Source organism: Zosterops lateralis (assembly GCF_965231275.1).
Source record: "Zosterops lateralis genome assembly, chromosome: 1".
Taxonomy (NCBI): Eukaryota; Metazoa; Chordata; class Aves; order Passeriformes; family Zosteropidae; genus Zosterops; species Zosterops lateralis.
This window is the reverse complement of record NC_139762.1, coordinates 21,759,745-21,784,036: the sequence shown is the minus strand read 5'-3', so window position 1 is coordinate 21,784,036 and position 24,292 is coordinate 21,759,745. Positions and strand designations below refer to the sequence as shown.

Sequence of the window (24,292 nt, the reverse complement as noted above, 5' to 3'; positions counted from 1 at the left end):
GCAACTTCTTTCTTCAGCACCCCCAAAAAACCAAAAAGCAAACAACAAAAGAAGCAAACAGCAGATACCCCTATAGCTTTGGAGGACAGAAGCTGTCACTGCACAGGGTCTGCAGACTCCGCGTATGCAAAGAGCTCTGGCACAGCCACCTCCTCTGCCCACCAAGGGAATAATTCTTTTCAATGATTCAAAACTCAGTGTCCTATCCAGCCTGTAAAGGTATTCGGAGATTTGTGCTTGTAGCTGCAAGGAGCTGAGCTCATGGAACTGAGTACTCTACAAAGTGTTAAGATGTGTGCAAACATCCCTTGGCATCAGGTCTAGAAGAGAAACTAGCATATCAGGCCTTTTCAGAATTTAGCCTTTAATTTGTGAATGGTTTGTTTGCATCAATAGAAATACTGCAAAATCTCAGCCTGTGTTTCTGTCAGGCACTTTGATTTTCTACTCGTGTCATAGCACAGAAGATTTGAAAGTTTCTTTTCAACGAAACTGATGTAGTTAATCATTTAAATAAAAAGACATAACCGTATTTCCTTATGCTTCATAACCAGGGAAAAAAAAAAAAAAAAAAAAAAAAAAAAACAAAAAACCAAAAACCAACAGTCATTGTACAAAGACGCTTTGTGGGCAAATGAAATCTCCAGTTCTGCTCAGCAAAATGGGGACACATTTCCTTTTTTTCTAGTTCAGTACAAAAAAGCTTTACGAGGCAATGTTGTTAAAACTTATGCTGTTTTCAAAAGAGTCTCAGGTCCTGCCAAATTGAGTTCTTTGTGAATGACAGTTTATCAAGGAGAGGAAAGTTGGATTTTGGGCTACAGCCACTGTGCTTTATCTGACTAGTACTGATCACACATGCCTTTGTACTGAGTGAAGTGCAGTCTGACATCGGGGGGTCAGGATTTCATGTCCCTGCTCCCAAAAGGCCAAGAGGAGACTTGGAGAGTTTTTTGCTGTTGTGCACTGATTGAGCAGCAATTTGAGTTTCTGTGACACCAACAAAAGTTCACAAACCAGCAGCAATGTGAAGCTTTAAAGAGAGAAGTGGGTCTAATGAAGCAATCAAACAGACAGCTGCAGAGCACCTGAATAAACAGTGCATACATAAAGAAAATTAGCCAGCAACAATTCCCTCTGGATGCAGACTCCCTCTTTCCTGAGTTTAGCCCAGCGTGGGCAATCTGCTATATATGTCAGCAGTTCATTCTATGGCTGGAGCAAACTGCGGTAAACTGCACTATAAACGGGATAGGGTGTCATAGGGTGTCACCGTAACAGCCACCATGCATGAGATTATTTTGCAAGCATTTCACCAGACTAATTAAGGAAACTTTTGAAATCCCTTTTGTTACTTACCTCAACATTGTCATAGTTACATGAATGGTGACTTTCAATGTCAAAATCAGTGAAATTCAACAGGACTCTGTGGCCGTGGTCAACTTGGATAACCCAGGAACAATCTGTGTTGTTATTATAAGGTTGAGGATAGTTTGGAGAATGGATTTCCCCACGAGTAGCTTGGAAAATACCACCACAGCCTGAAAAAGACACAATCAGTTTTAATCACAAGCTCTTTTCTTTTATGCTTAGTGAGAATCCACCTCTACTTTAAAACAAACACCTCCCTTTTTATATTTCCTACATTAAGCTTTTGTAAGATGAATGCTACAACTGTTGAAGTGTGCAACAAAAATCAGTGGAAATTCCTTTTTGAAAAGTATAATATTATCATTGTAATTGAATATGCAACAACACTGCTCTGAGTAATGTAGCCCCAAAGTGGTAGTAGAAGTTATAAAGGCTGAAGCATTAGTCCTGGTATTCCTCTATCCTAGATACTGTAAAAGCAATCCAAAATACTGTTCATATGAATGTCAGAGACCTGGCATGCTGAGAAATGACTAGGCCTAGCTGAGCATAGGGTGAGAAAATTACTTCTTTACTGAGAGAGCTGGGAGCTCCTCATTGCTCATGAGCAGTGCAGCAATTGCAAACCTCACATTTTTACTTCTCTAGCCATTAAGTTGAGGGCTTCCTGAGGACTCCACCCTCGGACACTTCTGGTCAGAACAGATCTGGTGCTCATGAATATCTAAATAGTCTGGAATGATGGATTCTGTATGGGAAGTATCAGGGATTTCAACAGGACTAATATGAATGAAGTTTCATATCTTAAGAAGAGATGAAGGAGGGAGGAAGAAAGAGATTGGGATTGCTGTAGGTGGAGGCAGCCTGCTGGAAGCATAAAAAGCCTGTACTGTTATTGCATTCTGGTGAGTGAGTATTTTAGAGGCTAGAGGGGGTTGGAGTAGAGCAGGAAAGACATTGTAAAGGGATAAGAAATCTTCAGGGGGCCTAAGCAGAAAAAATAAGCTGCCAGATCTCAGAAGGGGATTAATTCAAAGGACTATTGTAGACTTCTTTTATTGAGAAAAAAACTTGTGCCTTTCTCATAAAACTGGTGAGAGAGAAGTATAAACTTTGACAAATTAATAAATCATCTGCTTAATCAAGCAAAACTGCAAGAATTAAAATTTGCCTCTCATCCCTATTAATTACAATTGTTTTCTGATAACTGTTTTTTTATAAGAACTCCCATGTAGAGACGTGGCGGAGTATTTTAAGCATATCTCTTCTTTTACTGGTAATCAGTAAGACTATGAACAAATAATCACATTGGGGGATGGATGAACCTTATAGAGATCAAGTATTTACTAATCACTCCAAATATTTTTGGGGCCCAGTCCACTGAGTTCTTCAGGTTAAGCCATGTTCTCAGCTATTTTTCACTTTACCATTTAAAACTGAAAGCATAATTCAGTGAATAAAGGACTCTGTATGGGTAAGTGGGTGGGAAGAAGTGGTAGCATGCAAAATCCTTTGCTGATTGCAGGAACGTCTTCATTAATTATGTAGAGAAGAAACCTAAAGAAAATACATAAATAGGCCTAGATTTCAGATAATTAGACAATTTTTAACTCTGTGTTTTCCAGCATCTCTTAGTGTTACCAAATTCAGTATCACCCAAATTCTCTTTCAGCTTTCAGTTCTGTGCTGTTTGGCTACTTTGAATTCTTGCATGGCTGATTGTCAATTCTCAGACTTCCTGAATTTCTCATGCTGTTAATCAGTATACTCACCACCTGGATTTTCTTGCCAGGAGGCATTAAAACCTCTCCCTGTCACTGCTGCATCTGTCTCAAAACGGACAATGGCTGAATTGCCAGTGGTGGAGACTCGCAGTGGGTTCTGTGCAGATCTTGAAACACACAGCTGGGCTAGCCTAGGAGAGAGGAAATCTGGCCCACCAAAGACCTAGAAGTGGAAGAAATATTGTCAAAGTTTTCCAAAGAGAGTATGTCAGACAGAGTACATGAGAACTGTTTAGTTTTTAGGAGGAAAAAACACAAAAACCTATAAGTGTTGAAAATTATTCAACATTTTAAAATGTAAAGCAGCTGATAGAGTCATTTTCTCTGCAGACGTATTTGATATCTGAACCACCTGTACAAACCAAGTTCAAAATTCTAGATGATTTGAGAACAGCTTTGCATTAAATAGAATTTTCTGTTTGGGGACTTGGCTGGATTCTTCTTCCCTTTCCCTCCAGAATTAGCACATCGTTTCTCTGGGTATATAAACCCAGATTTTTTTGCATGCTTGTGCAAACAAACTGCTTCTTTTTGCAGTAACCTGTGCTGATGATTTGCACCATTGATATTTAGAGATATAGTTAAAAATTATTTTTAAATTGGGGGAAAGATTTCATAATTCCTTCTGATAAAACAAAAACAAAAACAAAAAACAAAACAAAAAAAAAGCATTGCAACTTTATTTACTTCAAGGGCAGTATAAACATCCAAAATACTGGATTTGGGTCAAGTAAACTACATTTTGGAAGCAAGGATATATAGCATACATATTTGCCACAAAAGATGGGTTTTGGCTTTTAAGAGTAATTATTTCCTACTCAGAACACTGTGCCTAAGGCGGCCATAAATCAGAGAACCACCACTTCCTTAAACATCACAGCAGTATTATGTACTTACAACGCATATTTAAATCAAGTGAAGTGAATTAGGTAGTAGTGCTGAAGCCTTGTGAACCCTGTTTCTTGTTTTCCAGAAGGGATGTAGGATTTTAGTTTGAACCCATTTGTAACTGGTGGAACTGGCTCACCTTCCCTAGTCTTCCCTCTCAAAGCTGAAGAAAACACACATGCTCAGTGCAATTTCCAATTGACATGTGATTTTGGTGCCTAGAGCCCTCAATGATTGGATTTTCCTGGGTTCCTGCATGCTAATGAAATAGCAGCCAATACCAACAGTCTACCACCTTCCAGTGTATGTCCCTGGTAGGACTGCAACTGCAAAAGTCAGCTTGGCAGCAACCTCAGATGTGAAAACTATAAAAGAGATGCACCAAATAAAGAATGTGCTGCTGTTTTTCAGCAACTGAACAACTAATAGAAAGATTCTACTTCTATAAGCATAAATTATGTATAAATCTCAAAACTAAACTAGATAACAGCAACTTCTAACAACAAAAAACTCCAACAACCCAAAGCAACAATCAAATCATACAAACAAACAAAAAACCCTCCAAAAGCAGAGAATAGGAATATAAGGCAACAAATCCCATCAGAATTTTCCAACAGTAGCACCTCAAGTACACTCCAAAAATTAATAGTTTGGTAAACACCAAAAAAGTTATAAGAAGCAGTCTATGCATCTCAGAAAGTGACAGTACTGTTAGAAACAGCTTTGTATGTGTCCTTTTTTCCCATGATCACTTCAAGATGAGGGGAAACTCAATATTTTAATAAGCTCTGTCAGATACTTTTAAACCCCAGAAGTAGTTTGGGTTCTGTCCAAGCTAAATATCTGAGCAAGCCTAACAAAGAGCAGAGCTAGTCCCCCCCACATCCAGGGCTAAGTGTACTTCATTGTTACATAATTTGATTAATTGTGTTCTCACTAACTACTGAGAGGGCCTGACACTGCTCTGATGTTAGAGATATAAGAGAAATAATTTGGTTTTAACTGGAAAAAAAATTCAGTGACTCCAGGTTAATGTGAGACCTCAGGAACTGAGGCTTGCAACCCCAGAAGAAACAAGCAATTAATTTTTCTATACACATCACAGTCTATTAGATGTTCAAAATAAAGTATTTTGCTTTGGTGGCTGATAATACAGGCTTAATAGGTTAAACATTTTTATTTTGACTGAGACAGCACTTTCTTGCATTCTGCAGGGAGGCTGCATGACTTGAATGGATAATGGTTCCTCTGTCCAATCCATCATCTCAAGGCATTCAAAAGAAGTCAGTATGGATGAAATCACAGCTTGGATTCAGAATCTGTAACGAAGCTGTCACAGTCTGGGGAAGAAGCCTGTTTGTCCGCTGGAAGCTCAGTGTCTTCAGAAAACTCTTGCTGCTTGGCTGCTTGTGAGGCCCAGTGACTTCTGCATTTGTCAGAAGTCTGTTCAAATGTGAATTTTAAAATGTGTTTGTGGTACATTCCTTGAGTCAGAGTCACAGTATGAGATCTTGCTGGAACACATGCTCTTAATCATCTAAACCAGCCTAGGGAAGCTATGTGGCAAAGGAAACAGCAGGAGTTTCTAATATGCATCTAATAAGTCTCATGGAGCAGCCTCTCATATCATCCCTGGTGCTCCCTGAGGCTGTCTGCACACCATGGGCAAGGGAACCAAACCCAGCTCTGACATAAACCCTGCTGATTTCTGCTGCATTACCTCAGAAATTAACTTGGCCCAAGCTGAATGCTTTGAATTGACCTGTTGGGAAAGAATTAAGGATGGAGAAGAAATACTGATGGAAATCTGAAGATTGTGGGTCTCCTTTACATTGTTAACTGTTCAGCAGCAGCTTCTGCACAGTTTCAAAATTAAAAGCAGTCAGAGGCATGTTCGTTATAGGTATGAGTATATTTTCTTTTCTCCTTTTGTCCAGTTCAGTTAATCAGATGTTTCATAAGGGCTGGACCAAAAACAAGTTTGAGTGTTTCCATGACAAAACCAATAAAATATTATATTTGGCTACAAAGAGAAAAAACAAAAGTTACCACATGAAAAAAGAAGAGGGAAAAGGGAATGGATGGAAAGAATGAATTCAAGGGTGTGGTTCATAAAGAGCGATAGGATGTTTGAGCTGAAAAAAATTATCAAAATATAAACATCTAGTCTGACCAGTGCACCTGATCCCAAGATAAAGTGGTACTGGATGGCATAGCAGGGCTTCAGGACTGCCATTCAGCCCATGGTTTAAATCTGTTCTTATCATTTGCTTCTGCCCTGTTAGCTCCATTTAATGTTAACAGTCAGCATTCCAGAGTTATGAGCAACAGAAAGCTGTTTTTATGCAGTTGGTCACCCTCATGACACATTTTCTGGAAATAACACTGATCCTTGCTCAGATATAACTTCCAGCAAAGAAAGAGCCTGGCTTTGACAGACAATTAAGAACAGTGGTAATATCTGATGTTTCTTTACATTTAAATGAGAAGACCAGAGCATTTGACCCGGAAGTGCAATAGATTAACAGTCTTCCTTGCTTTTCAACTCAAGGCTATGTGTTACTGAGGCAGAATACATTTATAGTTTGTAAAAATCTGCTCCATGCTAAAGAAGAAGATGTCATAATTTATGTGTCATAATTTATTCAAAGCAGACATGGTAATTTTCCTTTATGAACATTTTTCCAATAGAAGCCATTTAACAATTATTTAAATTCTTTCATTGTGTCCAAAATAGTGTCTTCTATTTCCATTAAACATTTCTAGAAAATATCTGTAAGAACAATTTAAATTTGCTTCTGGATATTTATAAAAGGAATGGAATTTGATGGGAAAGAAAAAAAGACCAACTGCAACACTGTCATAAAAGAAACAGGGAGAAAGATTAAAGAAGAATGCATCAAACACTTGAGCCACGGGGATAACCTGAGTATTTCACATTAAAAAAAATAATGTAACTATTATTGCACAGTTTTGATGAAACATATGGCAGTCCTGGGATATTGACATGGAAATGCCAGCTTGTTTAAGAGGCATTGGGGAAGGGAAGGGAAGGGAAGGGAAGGGAAGGGAAGGGAAGGGAAGGGAAGGGAAGGGAAGGGAAGGGAAGGGAAGGGAAAGGGAGACGCTGCCTTTTACAAGAACAAATATGCTTCAACAAGTGTGCAAGGGTGAAATAGTCAAGAAACTATGGTATAAAAATGAAGTTAGCAACAAAGGTGCTGCAATGAGAAATATCTAAATATCTCTTAGACTTTTCTTAAATTCACTGCCAGGTCAAAGGGATGAGGGTGTCCCTAAGCAAAAGCTAAATGCATCCAGGACGGCAGGTTTTGTGATTGCTGGGAAATATTTATTACAGGACATCTTATTTCAGGTAGCAGACTGAACGGGAAATGGAGGGACAGCAGAGTGCGGAGCTACTTTAGTACTGATTTTGACTTCCTATTAAAATTGGAAAATTGTTTGATGTGAAAGAAAGCAGGAAGCAGTAGAAATTACTACTCAGAGATAAGGAAAACATGAAATCAGGAGAATAAGCATGAGAAAAATTAAACTTCAAACCCCAAAGATACAGGATACTTTGGGGAAGATAATGTGAGAGTGAAAGCCCTTTGGAACCTTAGTGATCACTGAAACACACGGCATCAAAAGCACAGCAGTAAGCTTTTTTTTTTTTTTAACACTCTGCAAACTTAAATGCATGTGTAGTTTTCAGCTTGGACACACACAGATGACTACAGGAAAGAAGGTGACAAAGCAGCTTCTGAAAATGGCTAGCCATATTCTTTTTTCCCCCCACTAAATCTGAGCTGTCATTTTTTCTGCTCAGACTATGTCAATCACAGTATGAATGAATTTTACAACAAAAGCAAGAAAATATGTATGTGCCAAGGCCACTGTGTACCTGCAGTTTGGCAGGGGAAGCTCTATGCTGCCAGGCAGGACCTTTGATCATGCTAAGACATAAGCCAATTTTCCCCTGTAAGCTGATTTCTGTTAGGTTATCTGCCAGCAGATCAGAGATGGTTGTTGGGAACTGGATGAACCAAGGTCAGGAGACAAGTAACTCAAAGCATGCCAATTCTGAGGGCAGGAAGGCAGGGGAGCTCAAGCAGCAAGGTGAGCATCTGTGCAGATGAGTCGGTATGGTAAGGAAGAAGCAAAACATTGCAACTAAACTGCAAATAGCAAAGAAAGGAAACCTGAAACCTAAGGTGAATACCTTGCTCAGGAACACAGAGCAGCAAACTGCAGGGTCCTGTTAAACAGTGTCTTTAAGCTGTTGTTGGCAACCCACTCAATTTGGTTTAGGCCAGCTACCTTCCCAGTCAGAAAGTTCTCAAACAAATGGTTGCCAGCCATCTGCACTCTTGCTGGATCATGATAGCTCCTGAGCAACCATCTGCAGCTGTAGGTATTTTCCTTGGACTATTCAAGAAATGGTCATCCACAGCAAATTTAGTTTTGGAGGCTGTTTAATGGATTCCTCTGGGCAACAGGGGCATAATGGAAGTTTATAGGCAGATTACCTTCAATCTAGTAATTCTGGGCACAAAAAACAATGAAAATGCAATTCAACCGATTTCATCAATACCCAAACCAGCCAGTACAGGTCACCTACTCACAGTCCCTAGTGTCAGCAATGTGACATACAGGAATACTTGCCAGTGCTATTGATGGAGAATTCATGGAACAGCTTCCTTACACCCAGATCCTACAGAAATCAGAATGTGGGAATGGGCAGCAGAGCATTACTGTGGGTGCTGGACAGAAAGTCATCTAACTGTATGTTGTGTCACATCACCCAGGAGAAGAGGAGAAGAAAGGCTGCAGCAGCATGGTACAAGTTCTCTTGATATTTTGCATTCATTACAAAAACATTAAATAGGCACCCATGTATTAACTCTGACAAAAAGTCACAACAAGTGTACCTCCATTAGTGATCTCACATGTCTCTAGTGAGAACAGTCAAGAAATTCTAAACAAGTTCTTCCTGAAATTATTTCCTATCCTTTCTTCCTGTACTGGAAGTCTATTCAACTCTGTTAGCTGAGATTGGTCACCTGGTTTCTTACCAACATGAGTGAAAAGATGTCATATATAACAGGGTCATCCAGTCTTATGGGTCTCTTAAGGGTCAGAAAATACTTAGAGAGGTCCCTTTTCTCCTTTTTCCACCACCCTAAGATGACTAGGATATTGCCTCTTTTATTTTTTTTCCTGAGTGCCAAGATTCTTCATAATTTTCATCACTCAGGGTTGTAAATCTCCCCACATCCTTGGAAGGCCATACACAAGGTCTCACCTGAGTTATCCCCCGCAGTGATCCATCATCTTCCTTTACATCAGGAAATAATCTTCATGGTACAGGGTACATGGTACCCTACACTTAGTTCTTTGTAAAGGGTGGGGTTTTTAAGACTAAGTTTTTCAAAGCAGTTTTGTCTCTTGTTAAGAAGCATACAGTGTGTAACATCATAATTGATTAAGGTATTAAGGTATATATCACCAAAGACATAAAAGCAAAAAATAACAAGAACACTGTGCCTTCTGTTATAACACCTGTTGAACATAACTTCAGCCACAGCAGAAATGGGAAATTGTGATAGAATTGTTTGTCCTGCATCTCCAGTTCTTGGGATTATCTGTTCCAGACAGAAGTTAATATAACTTGTGAATTTTAGAGGAGTAAAACTAACGCTCTTACCTCCAAAACATCATAGCTGCAGTTGGGGTGATACTCAATGTCGAATTCATGAATGGTGAGTTGAATGCTGCTACCAGGCGCTGTGTGGATGTACCAGATGCATTCCCTATTGCTTGGGTATCTGTTGGGGTAGCCAGGGCTGTGAAATGAGCCAGAAGGGCCATAGAATTCTTCTCCGCAACCTGACAACAAAGCAAAGCAGCCTGTCAGCGAGGAGGTCTGGAAAAACTCACTGACAGCTCTGATAAGGACAGGCAGTAGCACCCATTGACAAATGTGTACACTGGGCTGGAAGGTCTGCTCTGTCACAGGGAACCTGGGAAGAGAATGGCAGGCTGGAACTGTTTGCACTGCCTGTGCAGGAAGTACTGCACCTCCTGTTTTGGTACCTTTCGTACCAAACCTTAGCATCTGCTCTGACTGCTGAGACACAGAAAGATAGTGAAACTTTTTAATTGGCTTCTAACTTTATCAGTTCAAGAAAGCTAAATCAGATCCATTGTCAGCTCTAACTTCAAATAATACACAAGCTAAGATATCATAGGGAGGTTTTTCTATTGTTGTAAAAATGCCACTTCCCACTGCTTTAGAAATCATAAAATTAAAGACAATGCAATTTGCCTCAGCCTACTGAGCATGATTACAAGCTGCCAGATCACAGTGGATAAACCAGCTTTCTGACACTTGGTGGGTTTAATGTTCTTTTTTTATTATTCAATTGTAACAGTGCAATTGTAAAACAAGCTGGGTTTAAAAAGTTATGTATTTTCTTTTCAGATAAGAAAATATTGTCCTAACACCACTCCCCAGGCCCTGGGGTGACTAAGTTCTTACATACTATGAGCTAGATAGAATAAAACAAACAAACAACACAGTAGCAAAACAATGGACGAAATGCATGCTCTGGTTTCACAGGACAAAGTGGCCGAACATCTGAGACTAGTTTTATCATTGCTTTATGAAGATGTCCTGAGTGTAGCACTAGCCTCTCTTTAATGAATTCCTGGGAAGATTCTATTCCTGACCCAGTCCCCAGGTTCAGGCATAAAGAGGGTAGGAAGGCACAGCAGCCCTCCCAGTATCAGGGCAGATTTAGATCAGCTACATTCATAGCTACATTCATACCTTTAGGAAAGCCAGTAGGATGGCTATGTACCTGTGACATGCAGAAAGAAAAAGGATTCTGTTTGATCTGATTTTGTGTGTGCCACCCTAACTTCCAGCAGCATTCTTTTTGTTCCTTAGATTACAAGGCCACAAGTGTTTCATTTAGGCACTAATCTTCTGCTTGCACAGAATTTACAGGGTCACTTGAGCTTTGTAATGCTCACACTCCATCAATCTCTTTGGCTTCATCTCCAGAGGAAAACTCACTGCCAGGTTGAAGGAACCTTTCACAAAGGAAAGGTTCTGTCACATTGCAAAGCCCCAAAATACTTAATAAAATCATCTAACAAACTGTGAGCTCTATATTTCCAGAGGCAAATACTGTGGGATGTCAGAAGTGATAAACAGCATCTGTATCAGAGCCTTCACTTATCAGAGATATTTTATAACATAAACCAAGGAAACTACCCCTTTGATCTGCTCAACATACACAGATGTGTAAAACTCATCTAATCTCTATTAAATTTAAGAATAATTTGCAATTTGAACAAGGTGTCTTTGGCTATTGCTCTGCTTTACACCATATTTTCAGGAGGCTGTAGATCAAAATCTTCAATTAAGTGCAAATATTTTCCATAATGTCTTTCATGCCAAACTTGTGGCTGCTAAGTCTCAGAAGCATTTACCATCATCTCTACCATGAGGTCTTTCAGCTTCAAAGAGAAAACGTGACTTTGACTTCCTCATAGTTGGCTATAGGACTTCTAGGACTGCAAAACACAAATCTATGAGGGGAAAGAGCAGCTGGTCTGGAAGGGAGCATAGCTATAAGAATCTATTTTTGGCTGAAAAAGGAGACATCTAAATACAGATGTGAAGCCATGCCAGCTATGTAACACTGATCTCTAAGTCCATCACACAGTATCCACCAGAAAAGCACCTTTTAAACAAAAGAATTCCCACGAAACCAGTAAACGTTTACATAGCTGAAGTTGACTCACAGATGAATTGACACAGGCTTAGTTCTTCTCCCTTTTCTCCACCTTACTGCACATGGAGCAGCCAGAGGTGGCTTGCCCTGCAGTCACAAAGTTACGTTGTCAAGCTATTGGGCATCTCAATTTTGGAACTAAAGAAGTTCTTAAGTGTATTTTAAAGAATCTTGCCTTCGATCCCTATGGAGAAAAAGGCAGTACACTTCCTTCCCTGAGGCTGTCAGCACGGGTAAATATTAAGCCCCGTGAAACTTTGATATTCATCAGTGAGATGGAGAGGAAAAAAGCTTCAGTGTAAACCCCCATCCCTTTTTTCTCCCAGTGCCAGTAGAAGATGGCCTATTTTTCCTCTAAAGAAACCAGGTTGTTGAGGTTTTACAACTGGAGAAAAAAAACGTGTTGTTGTTGGGGAAGCCTTAGAGTGGGATTTGCAGACTTTCTTTCCCCTCAGCAGCCGGAATTACACAGCCACTAAGGACAGACCTCAGGAGGAAAAAGCCTCTTCACCAGCTTGGGAAACAGAAAGATTTCTCAACAAACAGACTTAATGTCTCGGCTTCTAAGGGGTTGGGAACAGGGATCAGGGGAGTTTCAGCAGCCGAAAACAAAGCCAATTGCTATTTATCTCAGCCCAAAGAAAGCTGGGAACATTTTAAAACTTAACAGGCAGTTATGACTCAGCTTCTCCTACAAGAGTTTCCTGATAGCCACAAAAGACGTTTTTTATTTAAAACTGAAATGCCTCAGAGGAGTGGAAAGCTTGTGTTGTGTGCTCTTCTTTGAGGCACAGAGCTTTCTTCCATGCAAACCTTGCAGGTAGCATTCAGATTACTCACACTCCCTCTCCAGAGAGGTTTATATTTCCTCAGAGCTCAATCGACATTCTCTGGAAGCACATGAGTAAAAAGGTCAAACTGTTTTTAATGTCACATTTCTTTTCTTTCAAGTAAAAAGTTTCCCAGAAAAGCTTTTCTTTTTTTCTTTTTTTCTTTTTTTTTTTTTTTTTTTTTTAATGGCGTGATTCTTTGAAGTGTTCCAGTATAATGAAGTTAGTTTCGGTGTCTGAGATTAATTTGTTTGCAAAAAGATCAGAATTGCTTGAGTTTATCCCTAAGCATTCACTGACTAATAGCTGAAAAAAGAACTCCCTGATTTTTGCAAATATGTGAACTTCACACTTGAATTTTTTTGACTGACCAGCATATGCCACAAGAAACCTCCACATCAGAGCAGAAGCACTACCTCTGAACTCTCTGGCCAGCTGCCAGGAATTCCATGCATGATGTTTCTGTTCTTTACAAGGATGAGGTAAGAGTCAATTCTCTTGTGCTTTGCTGAAAATATAGATGCTAGCTGATTTTAAAAAAATATTTAGCTAAATACTAAAGAAATTAAAACATATGTTTGCAATTTAAACTCACTTGCTGTATTACAATGCCAAAATGAGAAAACTCAAAAAACGAACTTTTTGAAATGCTGATGAAATTTTGATTACAAAGTTACATGAGTAATTAATTACATGAATACAAACCTTCTCCCAATGTTTGTATTTGTCTGAAAACATCAAATAAAAATTTGATTCTATTCAAATAAATAGAATTTTGCTGTGTATAGCAACAAAGTAAAAAAAATTGGTCTTTAGGGATAAATAAAAATGCAGAAGCAGAACCTATAAAGAGCTGCACTACTTCAGCTCACTGAAATAATAGTGAATAATACCAAGACATTCTGCTCCTAGTGAAACATCTTTAAATGTTTTTCTCAGCACAGAAATACATGGTCTTGCTGTGTGCAGTGAAATGCAGACAGCTGCACTGTGGAAAAGTTGCTTGTAGCTGAACTGCATACAGCATATGACTGGTTTGTGCCAACCTCCTTGCAGTAATTATGGGCATTTCAGCCCTGCAGTTAAACAGAGAAAAAAAAATAAGAAAGAGGAGATACTCTTTTAGTAGTGTAAAGGTCCTGGAATTCCCTTGAAAAATGCTGAAAACTACTACCTACTATGGTGTTAGTTGCTAGGAAATCAGACAACAAACAGAAAGCTTAGGAAACATATATTTGGTGGTTTTTCTTTCCTCTGACTAAAACCTAAGTATTCATTGAAGACTGTGCAAGGGATGATTTACAGATATTTCCGTATCTGGTATATTTCTGCATGTCTGGTTAGCAGATGGTGTTCATTAACTGAAGAAGGATCCCTATTCTCATAAATAATTATAGCTGAACAGAAATGTTGTAATCTGTGGAAAACTCTATTATTTGCTAGGTTTTCAGATTTATTCACGGGTATGTTTTAGCCACATGCTAGAAAAATCCCATCCATAAAGGTTAAAGAGAACTGGCACTGTTCCTGTAAAATCAAAGTTAGGGAAATGAAAGGATACAGAGTTTTCCAGTTGTGGTGCTCATGATGAGACATTTCAGTAAATGTAAGCTGACTCCAACTGTAAGGAGCATGTACTATAAACATTTGCTGTACTACAATAATACTTGTGTGAAGTATAATTTGGATTTGATTCTGAAAACTTTTGCTCTCTTGGGTAGGCTTGGTTATAGAATATTGTCCAATGGATGAAGTAGAATAATTTACATGATAAGGGTTTCTGCAAGAGAGTAAAAACTCAAGTGAGATACTGTTTGGGGTTTTTTCTGCTTTCTGATTTGTTAATATCAGACCTTGCTCATCTTTAGACTTATTGTGACAGAAAGACACTGAAAAGGAATAGTCATTTTTTGAAACTGAAAAAATGGCAATTTGTCAAAGGTTACACAAGAAATAAACAACAGAACTATGATTCAGGCTTAGAAAATCTGGACCTCAGCTCCCATGCTGACCTGCAGGGTTATATTCTGTTCAGTAATCCTAATGGATGCCTGACAAATGTTTCCAGTGAATGGCTTCTGCATCTTCATCTAACCTCTGTTTCTGTAGTGCTTCTCTGAAGAACTAACGAACTATTTAACATTTGGCCTGACATATATACAGACAATGTGAAACAGAAAGCAGAATAGTTGGTGCAAATTTGGACTATGCTGAGAAGAGACAATTAAATTTAAAAAGTTTGTTGACAATCAAGCAGCAAAATGAGTGAGCTTCCAATGAAATTCAGATGTATACATAAAGCAGTGAAGCTCTACATGCAAGTTACTTAATAAGGTAAGTGATGGCTCTAGGAAATATGTGTCTTCTCAGACATGACAGTTGTCACTGGTGTAATTTTGCACTGAGAGGCCTTTGCCCTCTTGGCCCTCTGAATTTTTTTTTAGAGAAAGAAATTTGATTGGCATTCCATCTCTGCAATATCCAGACTGTTACCACAAGTTTATTCTTTCTCAAAGGGCCAATATTTGTCCTATATATATTTGCCTATATTAACCTTCCTAAAACAGAGTGAAAGTAGAATAAGCACCTTGCAGATTCAAACTTTTTCCGTTTGCAGCCTTGACTGCAAAAGAAAACATTAGTGATGTAGCCAAATAAATTCTAAATCCATCCTCATCAATGAAACCCCCTGAGAAGAACAGCATTATTTCAGAACCACAATAATTTTTAAATTAACTTATCTGCACTAGAGCTTTCTAGCCAAGTTAAAATTACATAGGACACTTTTAAGCATAAATAACGGCATTCTCCTAAGATGAGTTATTAATTCTGTCTTTGTGAAAGCCTTTAGGTTTTCAAAGAAACCACTTTTTAAAGCAGGTTTCCTCAGCAGAAATGTTTTAAACCAAACCAGTTTTGTTTAATCTGTGGCAGGAGGGGCTATTCAAAACAGCTATCAATGAGGTAAGCTTTTGTCTTTATTTGCCTCACAACTGTGAAAAAGCTTCTGGGAAGTGTGTCTGAAGCAAACTGCATCAGGAACATGGCAAATGTTAGTGCTGCTCTCTTTACCATCAAAGCGTGTGAATGTCCTTGATATATATCTCATAGAGGCTTCACAACTGCCAGTTAAGGAGCACTTAGGCAGCCTGAGAAATAGTTCACAGCAGCTTGAACTCTAGTGCACACATTTGTCACTTGAGCAGAAATAAAAAGCTCTTCTCTCAGCAATATATGTAGCTCTGTTATTTTCTTGTCAGGTGAGATGTTACCAGATCTGGATGTAGACTCTCCCAGGAATTTGCCCTCAGGGAAGAAGGGACCCAAACGCTTCACTCTGAAATACCCAACTCAAAAGCTGCAGCTCCTGATCACTTCCCCTAAACAAGGAGACTTTTTCCAGTGAATTTTTTTTAGGAACTGCCAAGACTTTCAGAAGAGAGAGGTAAATACAGTACCCCAACCATAGGGACATATCTATTTTATCCACTCTAGGGCAACCAAAAAATGTAGCCACCAAGAGTAAGAGGACTAGCTGTATTTGTGCATGACACCAACAGAGAAATGAAAAAGAAATTTTTGGAATGTACAAAAAGATGACAGCTGTGGTCAGCTCTGGAAGAACTCGCACTCACATTGCAAGCTGTCAGAAGTCACAGCTGTGACGTTCTGAGCCAGCAATGACATTCCCTAAGAGCCAGGCCTATCTGACCCCACAGCTCCTGTTCTGCTGCTTAGACACAGCCCCACATTAGCAGTCTGGGCCCTGTGCAGCATTGGGGTGGAGCTTAGTGTCCAGGAATTAAAAGAAGGGGAGTGCTGTCTGACAGAGAAATGAATGTCAGTGCAGCAAAGGACGGCAGAGGGGTGGGAAAGGAGGGAGTGTTTACCATGCAGGCAGATTCTGGAAAGCTTTGAGAGCTTTAGAAAAGCAAGTTAACCCAGCACCATGGCTACTGTATGGAACTGATGTCATCTGGCTGTGCATAAAAGCCTCTGCTTTTTCTTCTTTTGTGCAGCTCCAGGGTGACGTCACCCCAAAGCACAAGAAGGTACCTTTGTGCTGCGGCCCTTCCCCTGCTGGCTCCTGCTGCACATCCCACTCCGGCGTGTGTCCCTCCCCTACCCAGAAAGGCTCCTTCAATCACCCCGCTGAATGCAAGGCACCTCTGTGGCGTTGGCAGAGCCCTTTGGGAGCCTGTGAGCTCCAGCAGGCTGTGGTAGGAGCAAGGAGCTTCCATTTAAACTGTATTCAGCACGCCTTGCACTTCAGCAACCCACAGTGGGGCCTCTGCAGCCCACTTCAGCTGCCTCACAATGCCATCAAACCTGAATGCTGCGTACTGATGACACAGGCAGGGCAACTGGGGCAATTTAATTATTTTCAAGGTTGGAACCCCTTTGGTGGGGTGTACAACGCCACACAATTTAACCTTGTTACAGTTCACAATTGCTGTTAAATTAGCAGAGTGAAAAATCCTACATTTGTAGCCCCACTTATGAAGAAACTGCAAACATAGTTTGCTGTTGTGCAATCATTAACAGATTTGTTTTAGCTGGTGTGCATGCTTGCCTGTTTAATAAGGCCTCTGACAGTTTTCATGACATGCAAGAACAAGAGAACAAATACTCAAAGCACATCCTGGCCAATGTTATTTCATGAAGAGAAATGGGACAGAGGCAGCTGGAAGTGGACACTACCAAAGAAAACAAGTACCACTAAATTAAACTAGAGAGAAGCCTGCAGAGAAAATAGAAGTCTATAGAAATGGGGAAAATTGAGGGATGAATATTCCCATTAAAAGCCCAAGTGACTCACAGTTACCCATGACAACATCTGTCTCCTGTTCAGTACAGAAATTCTGGACACGCCCCTCATCCCTGTGCCTACTCCTGGAAATGAAAGCACATTTCACTAATACCTCTTGATCTCCAATCAGCTGATCTTTGATGCTGTACATGTGCAGAAACATCCACTGGGAAATTATGTGAAGAATTATGAGGAAATGCAATGGATTTAGAGTTGTAATGGGCTATTTCTATTTAGATGGCATAGAGTGGCATAAGCTGGAACTCCATTACACATACAGGGAAGGAAACCCACCTTTCCAGAGGAAACCTGGCCAACTTACCATTAACATGCCATAGCATCTGGAACCCACTTCTGGCATTCAGTCCGTCAGAGTAAAACTCCACATGAAGGCTGGTCCCTGTAGTGCTCCCTGCCAGTGGAAGAGACTGTCCACAGAAAGTGCCTATCAGGTTGGCTTGTGCATCAGGCCCATCATAGAGCTGAAATTAAATAAAAAATATGCCACTGAGTAAAAAGAAGCTCCTCAATTAAGCAGCTCCCCAATGTCTTGTAAAGGATTAAACACCCCCCCCAAAAAAAAAAAAAAAAAAAAAAAAAAAAAAAATAAACCAACAAAAAACAACAGTGACACTTCTTCCACTGCAATATGAGTCTGAGCAGTGTGGAAAGATTTGGGTAAAATGATGAGTAAATACCATGCCAATATGTCTTTAAACCTGGCTGCACACTGTGGGCAGTAGGAAGGGTTTGCTGTTTCTGTTTTGGTGTGTATTGGGGGTTGCTGGGGAAGAAGATAAAGGGCAAAAGGGCAAGTGGCAATGAACTGAAATAGAAAGAAAAAGAGGACACCGTGGGTCTGATTTGCCCATACACCTAACGTGCAGAGTGCCTCCAAACCCCTTGATGACAACTCTGTTTACATCTTCATTCGTTTAAGCCTGCACTCAGGTGATAGGAGGACTGCCTGGGCTTCTGGAGATGGAGAAAATCCAGCAGTCAGCATAACAATGGCCTCCCAGAGTAGTGAGGACAAACTGAAAACCAGAAGTAAAGTATATCTTCAAAAACAAGGAGATTTCATATGTGTTTATTTATGGTTTCATAATCTCATGCTAAAGTCTTGCTTTGGAGGAAAATTGTAGTGAGCCATGCTTCTGAAATTTGATTTCCTTGTCATACTCTATGTGGTGGTATTGTGACAATTAGTGTGTTGTCAGATGTAGCCAGCTTGAAAATCTATTTGTTTTCCAAATACAGATGAGGAATCATCCATTCCACTCTTAAAACATTGTCACTCTTAAAAAAATCCAAACAATCAAGACAACAAAATGCTAGGGAAATATTTCTGTATTAAAATATTTAAATTATGTCTGAAGGCAGTCATATACTCACAATTAAGTGAAAACACTTAATACTTATGTTGATGGGGTGATAGTAGATGCTTAGAGCTTTTAGACTTCTCTACATTTGCTGTCTCCAGACAGGTTTAAATGGTCTTTCAAATTCTAGTTTTGCAAGTTTTTTCAAATCCAGCAAATCACACTGAACATACCTCTGTGTTCTCACCATGGCCCAGTGTCATTTTTCAGGTGTGAGGAATGTAATGTTTGCAAAGCTAGTAAAAATGAAACATTTTTGCTAGATTGCCTTTGATTTGCAATATCAGATTGCTGGTTATTTTCAAGTTAGGACTTGCTTTATTATTTCTAAATTGGTTACTATGATTCTTAAAGTTTAGGAAAACAGCAACTCTTGTCCTTTATTATCATTTTGCAATGGTTCATCTGATGTTCTGTTCCACAAAGCACATCTTCCTAATACAACCCAGCAAATTACCGGCACAGAAACCTTGTCTGAACATTCTCATTGTGCATTTTTGGCATGCTTCCTTTCAAAAATTCAACAAAAACTTTCCTCTCTTCTGAAGCCATTATTGTAAAGTTGTCTCCATGCAAAGAATAAAATCTATGATCTCTAGAAAAACAGCGAAGGTTTATTTATCTTTGCTCTCTATTCAAATCTCTTTTCCAAATACCTTTGATTCCACTAAGAATTCTGCTACGTTCAGTACTGTATAACTCACACTATGGAAATAGGACATTTCAGCAAATATTGATTGACCATGCTAGCTACTAATTTTTGCACATATTTTCTGGCAGACTCACATATGAGAGTAAGTCATTAGCCCCCAGCCTTTCTGTTGAAAATGCTGGTCTTGCAGAATCTTCAGAAATCTTGTTATTCATTTAAAACATAGTTGGGGCCAAGAAATCAACTCAAATGGTTTCAAATCCTCTAGCAGACAGTTTGGTTTAATTGGTTTTGGGGTTTGTTTTGTTTTGTTTTAAATTTAAAAAAGAAATGGAGTTAGTTCTGTCAGAAGTTAGGGGCAAATTGCAGGAATAAGTCCATGGTAATATTTCATGGCCTATTTCATGACTAGTGACCATCAGTCTAATACAATGAAAAGCTCAAAGCAAGCTAAGTGTATTGCAAATTGAGAACTATCAGTCTATTTGGTATAGCTTCTCTTGGTGAAATCAGAAAAAATTGAAAGTTTCTAATAGCAGACACATTGCTGGTAGTGATCAGATGTGTTGGCAAATAAATATGAAATTGCCCTAAATATTAGATGGCAATATGTTGAATATCAATCTGTATTCTTTCCACATGTGAAATTTGAAGGAGCATCTGATAGACAGATGAGCTGTCCCATGCCCAGCATTACAGTTATGACCTTCTTCTAAGCCAGAGTGTGAGATATATAAATTTTTTCAAGGCATAAGTTCAGTAAAATGAAATCAAGCCAGATCCAATTAGACTTTTTAATAGTACTTTGAAAAATTTGTAGTGTATACTACTCATATTTCTGTGGCTTCAAGCCATGGAAATCTTACACCAGAAAAATATGAATGGTGAAGAATGTATCGATGTGCAGATCACTCTGAATAGTAGCTAAAACTATGTCAAAATACATATTCACAATGTACTGTTAGCTCTAGTGTTTACAAATAAAAACTCATTCTAAAGAACTGTGGATTAAATCATACCTAGAAACTTCCAAATCCAAACAACAACAAAAAAAGCTTCATGCATCTCCTGCAATTTGATTCATCAAGGGGGTATTATTTTTATCTAAGATAGAGAATGCCACATTTCTATGTCATTTTCTCTGAAAACAGTCCATCAGTTTTTCTAGACACAAAGCATGGTTACTATGGCAACCCCTTCATGCCGTGCTGCCCCGTGGGTTTGAGTTTAGAGCTGCATTTCGCAGGGAATTTGAGTGCCTGACCAGCTGTAACTCATTGAGAGAGGCAGAACCACGACTGCTAGAATTACAGCTGGGGTTTTTTTGAGCTGTCTTTCATTTCTAAATGAAGGGAACAGCTGTGTGTGTTCACAGGGCATTTTGAACTTCTCAAACCAACTTTTGCTCTCACACAAACACGGGCATGTGAAACTGAAGCTGAACACAGCTCTCATGAGCCATAATTTCTCTCCTGATCTCGGAGATAATGTTTCTTGTGTCAGGTCCTGCTTTGTCAGCTGTGTTATCTTAAACTGCTGCAAATCAAGGGAAGGTCCTTCTGCAGCCTGTATGAGGCAAGATACTCCTTATGAATGTGCAAGACAATTGAATTTTGGAGTGGTGTATTAGTCACTCCAGGAACTGCTGATTTGACTCCCTTCCAGCTCCTCATTGGGAAGAAAGTGCATGTTCCTCCTCTCTGTGTGTATTGGTTTCATAATATATTTATTTGTTCAGACCTTTGAGCCTCCACCAGAAAAATCCAAGTGCTTCATAATTTGATTTTGGCACACAATTCAACTGGCAAAACATGCAAATACCTGCAACAGATGTTCAGATCCTTAGCATCCTCTTTTTAGCCAAAGCAATTGCCCAGCAGCAAGCAGAATGCTCCATTTCATCAGCCTGCACCCCGGCCCTGGGTCCAGGTGGGGATGTGCTATGTTTGAATGAATCATTAGGCACAGCTCGATAGCTGTTAGAAGAAACTCCTTACCAGGCTCCCTAGGAGCAAGGGTATAGGTTGACATGGAGGTAAAAAGGGGAGGCACCAGCTCTCTGAGGGATGAATCAAGCTGTGTGACTGTCCCACAGCAAAGAGGCAGCTGAAAACCATCTGCTGTACACTAGAACAGGGTTGGGAAAGCAGAACCAGCAAAAGCTGCAGGAAGGGTTCGGCTTGGGTAGCTCTCCTGGGGGGACACCATGGTCACCAGTATTGCATTTTGGCTTTTCTGACTCTTCAGCCTGGAAATATGTCACTAACACCAATAGTGATGCCCTGGAGGCCACAGCTGTTCACTTCTCTTTGGAGGAGCAAAGCAAAAGGGCATGACCTGTGTTACAGAAAAGCTCATTACCAGAACTGGAGCAGGGGCTCAAAGACCGAGCTGACTGGAAAATGAGGTTTCCTCTACTTGGAAGAAATAAAGGTCTACAAAAAATGGGGAAAAGAAACTTGGAATGTGTTCCATCTGGACATACTTGAGGTAGGGACAATTTTCTAGCCGAGTGCCTTGTCAAGCTTACTCTGTCTTGCAAAAGTAAGCCTTTCAGACTGCTAGTAAGACTCCATCTGTTCAGTTTTCCTGGCAGAAAACTAGGGGGTGGGAAGCAGGGGGAAGGGAGAGATTGTTAGGGAAAAATATCAGTTTCCTCCTGGAGAATGTTACTTCCATGAAAAGGCATGGGGTTTGTTTTTTTTTTCCATCAGGAAAAACATTGCAGAGGAAAAGCCCATGCCCAATCAGCTCTGGAAAAAATGATACTTATATACACTAGTTAGTCATAACACATAGTCTTGATCAAAAGGTGATAGTCTTCAAAAACAAACCTTCAGTTTTATATGAGGGAAAAATCTATCCTAGGAATGCTGACAGTTCTCTTTTATTGTTCCGTAACTAACACTGTCATCAGATGTCATGAATTCATCATAATAATGAGCAATTGTATTAATAATTGTCTCCAACTGAGTCTTGAAACAAACTATTTGCTGCCAGAAAACCTTTGTACAGGCACCAGCACCAACAGTCCTGGGCTGTATTTGCAGAACTCAGGAAAGGAGGCGTTGCCTTGGATCAGACCAACAAAGTGTCCCACCCATGGTCAGAGCCTCTAGGGCAGTCTGACACATGCAAGTATCCCTTTCCTCTTAGAAGTGGGAAAACTTATATGGGATTGTTTGGATCTAAACACCAGAGGCAGTGATTACAGATTTCTGAATAGCTCTTCCTGAAAGGAAATGAAAGGAAAAGAAACTTTGGAAAGGAAATTTTGAGGGTATTGCCACAAATATATTACCAGAAAACAAAAAGAAGCAAAAATCAGACAATATAATCCTCATCCAAATAACAGAATTCACTCTAGAGATCACCATTAATTGTTAAAACAATAATGAACACAAACAAAATTAATTCATTTTCAAGCAACACATTTCTTTCCAGAGGGGATAGAGTGTGTTGCCTGCAGTTAGGGTTTAGTTTTGGGTTTAGTTAGGGTTAGGGTTAACCCAAGAGGGTTACACAGAGGAAACAGAGGAAAACCCAAACAAATTAAAGTTTCAGGATGCAGCCCAATGTGCTAGCTAAGCACTACAGTGACATTGTTTCACAGAAACAAAGGCACCTTAAGACTTTGAGTGACTTACTGCATAGAGCCTTGACACTTCTGCACAAACAGGAGAACAAAATGAGTTTATGTTTGTGCTTGGATGATAAGAGTTTGCAATCACCACTAGAAAAAGGTCCTCCTTAAGAACTCATTCTAATTAATATTTTAATATGATTATTTAAATATGTTAATACCCTAGATGACTATGATAAAAGTCTGACCACCATAGGCACCTTTTCTTGTGTCCAGACTTTCACTAATGAATCACCAATTCACTTTATTCCATAGTACAATGGAATCTGACATCAGGCATCACTTAGACATGTAGGCATAGTTAATCTTCCTGGGATTTATCTAACACACGGCAATAAAGAAATGTCTAATTTTTTAATAGTAAGAATTTTATCTGAGTCTATGTTTTGTCTTGTAACTTAAGCCTAAAATAATCAGAGCCCCTTGAAAATTTCTAGCAATGTTGAAGTCCACATTACATTGGAGTGATTTTTTAAAAAATAGTTTTTCACCTCTTGCATTAGCACTTACTTCCTTCTCAAAGAAAACATTGATTTTTAACTACAGTTATATCTGCTCATTTGTGTCTTTCTAAGGAAGGCTTATTTCTTCAAATTATATGAAACCAACATTTTTTGTTAGCGATGACTAAATTAAAAGAATGCAAAAAGTGCAGGGTATATATTTTGGATTAAATTTTTAAATTGTTTTAGATACAGGAGTAGGAAATAAACCACTGCTGAAGAAAGGAATGCCTGGGAGACATCCACCTAGTTGGTACATCCCAAGATCTGCACTCAAAATATTATTTGCTCAGCATGCCATTCTAAATCTCCAAAGCTTTATCAGGAAGGCACCTCCTCCTAATCTGCATACTGTGGTGGACACAATCCAGATGGGTCCCTGAAGTGTCTCTCCAGCTTTTGCTGACCAAGGGACTGCCTGGGGATCCTGCCTTTATAACAGTGATGACTATCATTGATGAATAGCGTTGCTATTTTGGTAGAGTTCTGCTGTCCTCAAAGCAGAATTTGAGGCGGCTCCTCTGCAGGAAGAATCCACTCATGGTGGAGGGAACAGGACTGCTTTTGAGCTTGAGGCAATAATATTTCCAAAGTTATTCTTCAGCAGAAATCTTTGTGAAA

At 39.4% G+C, this 24,292-nt stretch overlaps 1 protein-coding gene across 2 annotated transcripts in view; it reads right to left on the bottom strand.

Moving 5' to 3' along the window:
- The window catches only part of CUBN (cubilin), a 139,964-nt gene that overhangs the window by 65,815 nt on the left and 49,857 nt on the right, over window positions 1-24,292 (bottom strand). For both annotated transcript variants that reach the window (XM_083877487.1, XM_083877488.1), the window contains 4 exons: window positions 17,814-17,973; window positions 9,754-9,935; window positions 3,144-3,318; window positions 1,360-1,541 (listed from right to left, as the gene is read on the bottom strand). In XM_083877487.1, the coding sequence (XP_083733613.1) occupies window positions 1,360-1,541; window positions 3,144-3,318; window positions 9,754-9,935; window positions 17,814-17,973 (699 nt within the window). The remainder of the gene's footprint in view (window positions 1-1,359; window positions 1,542-3,143; window positions 3,319-9,753; window positions 9,936-17,813; window positions 17,974-24,292) is intronic.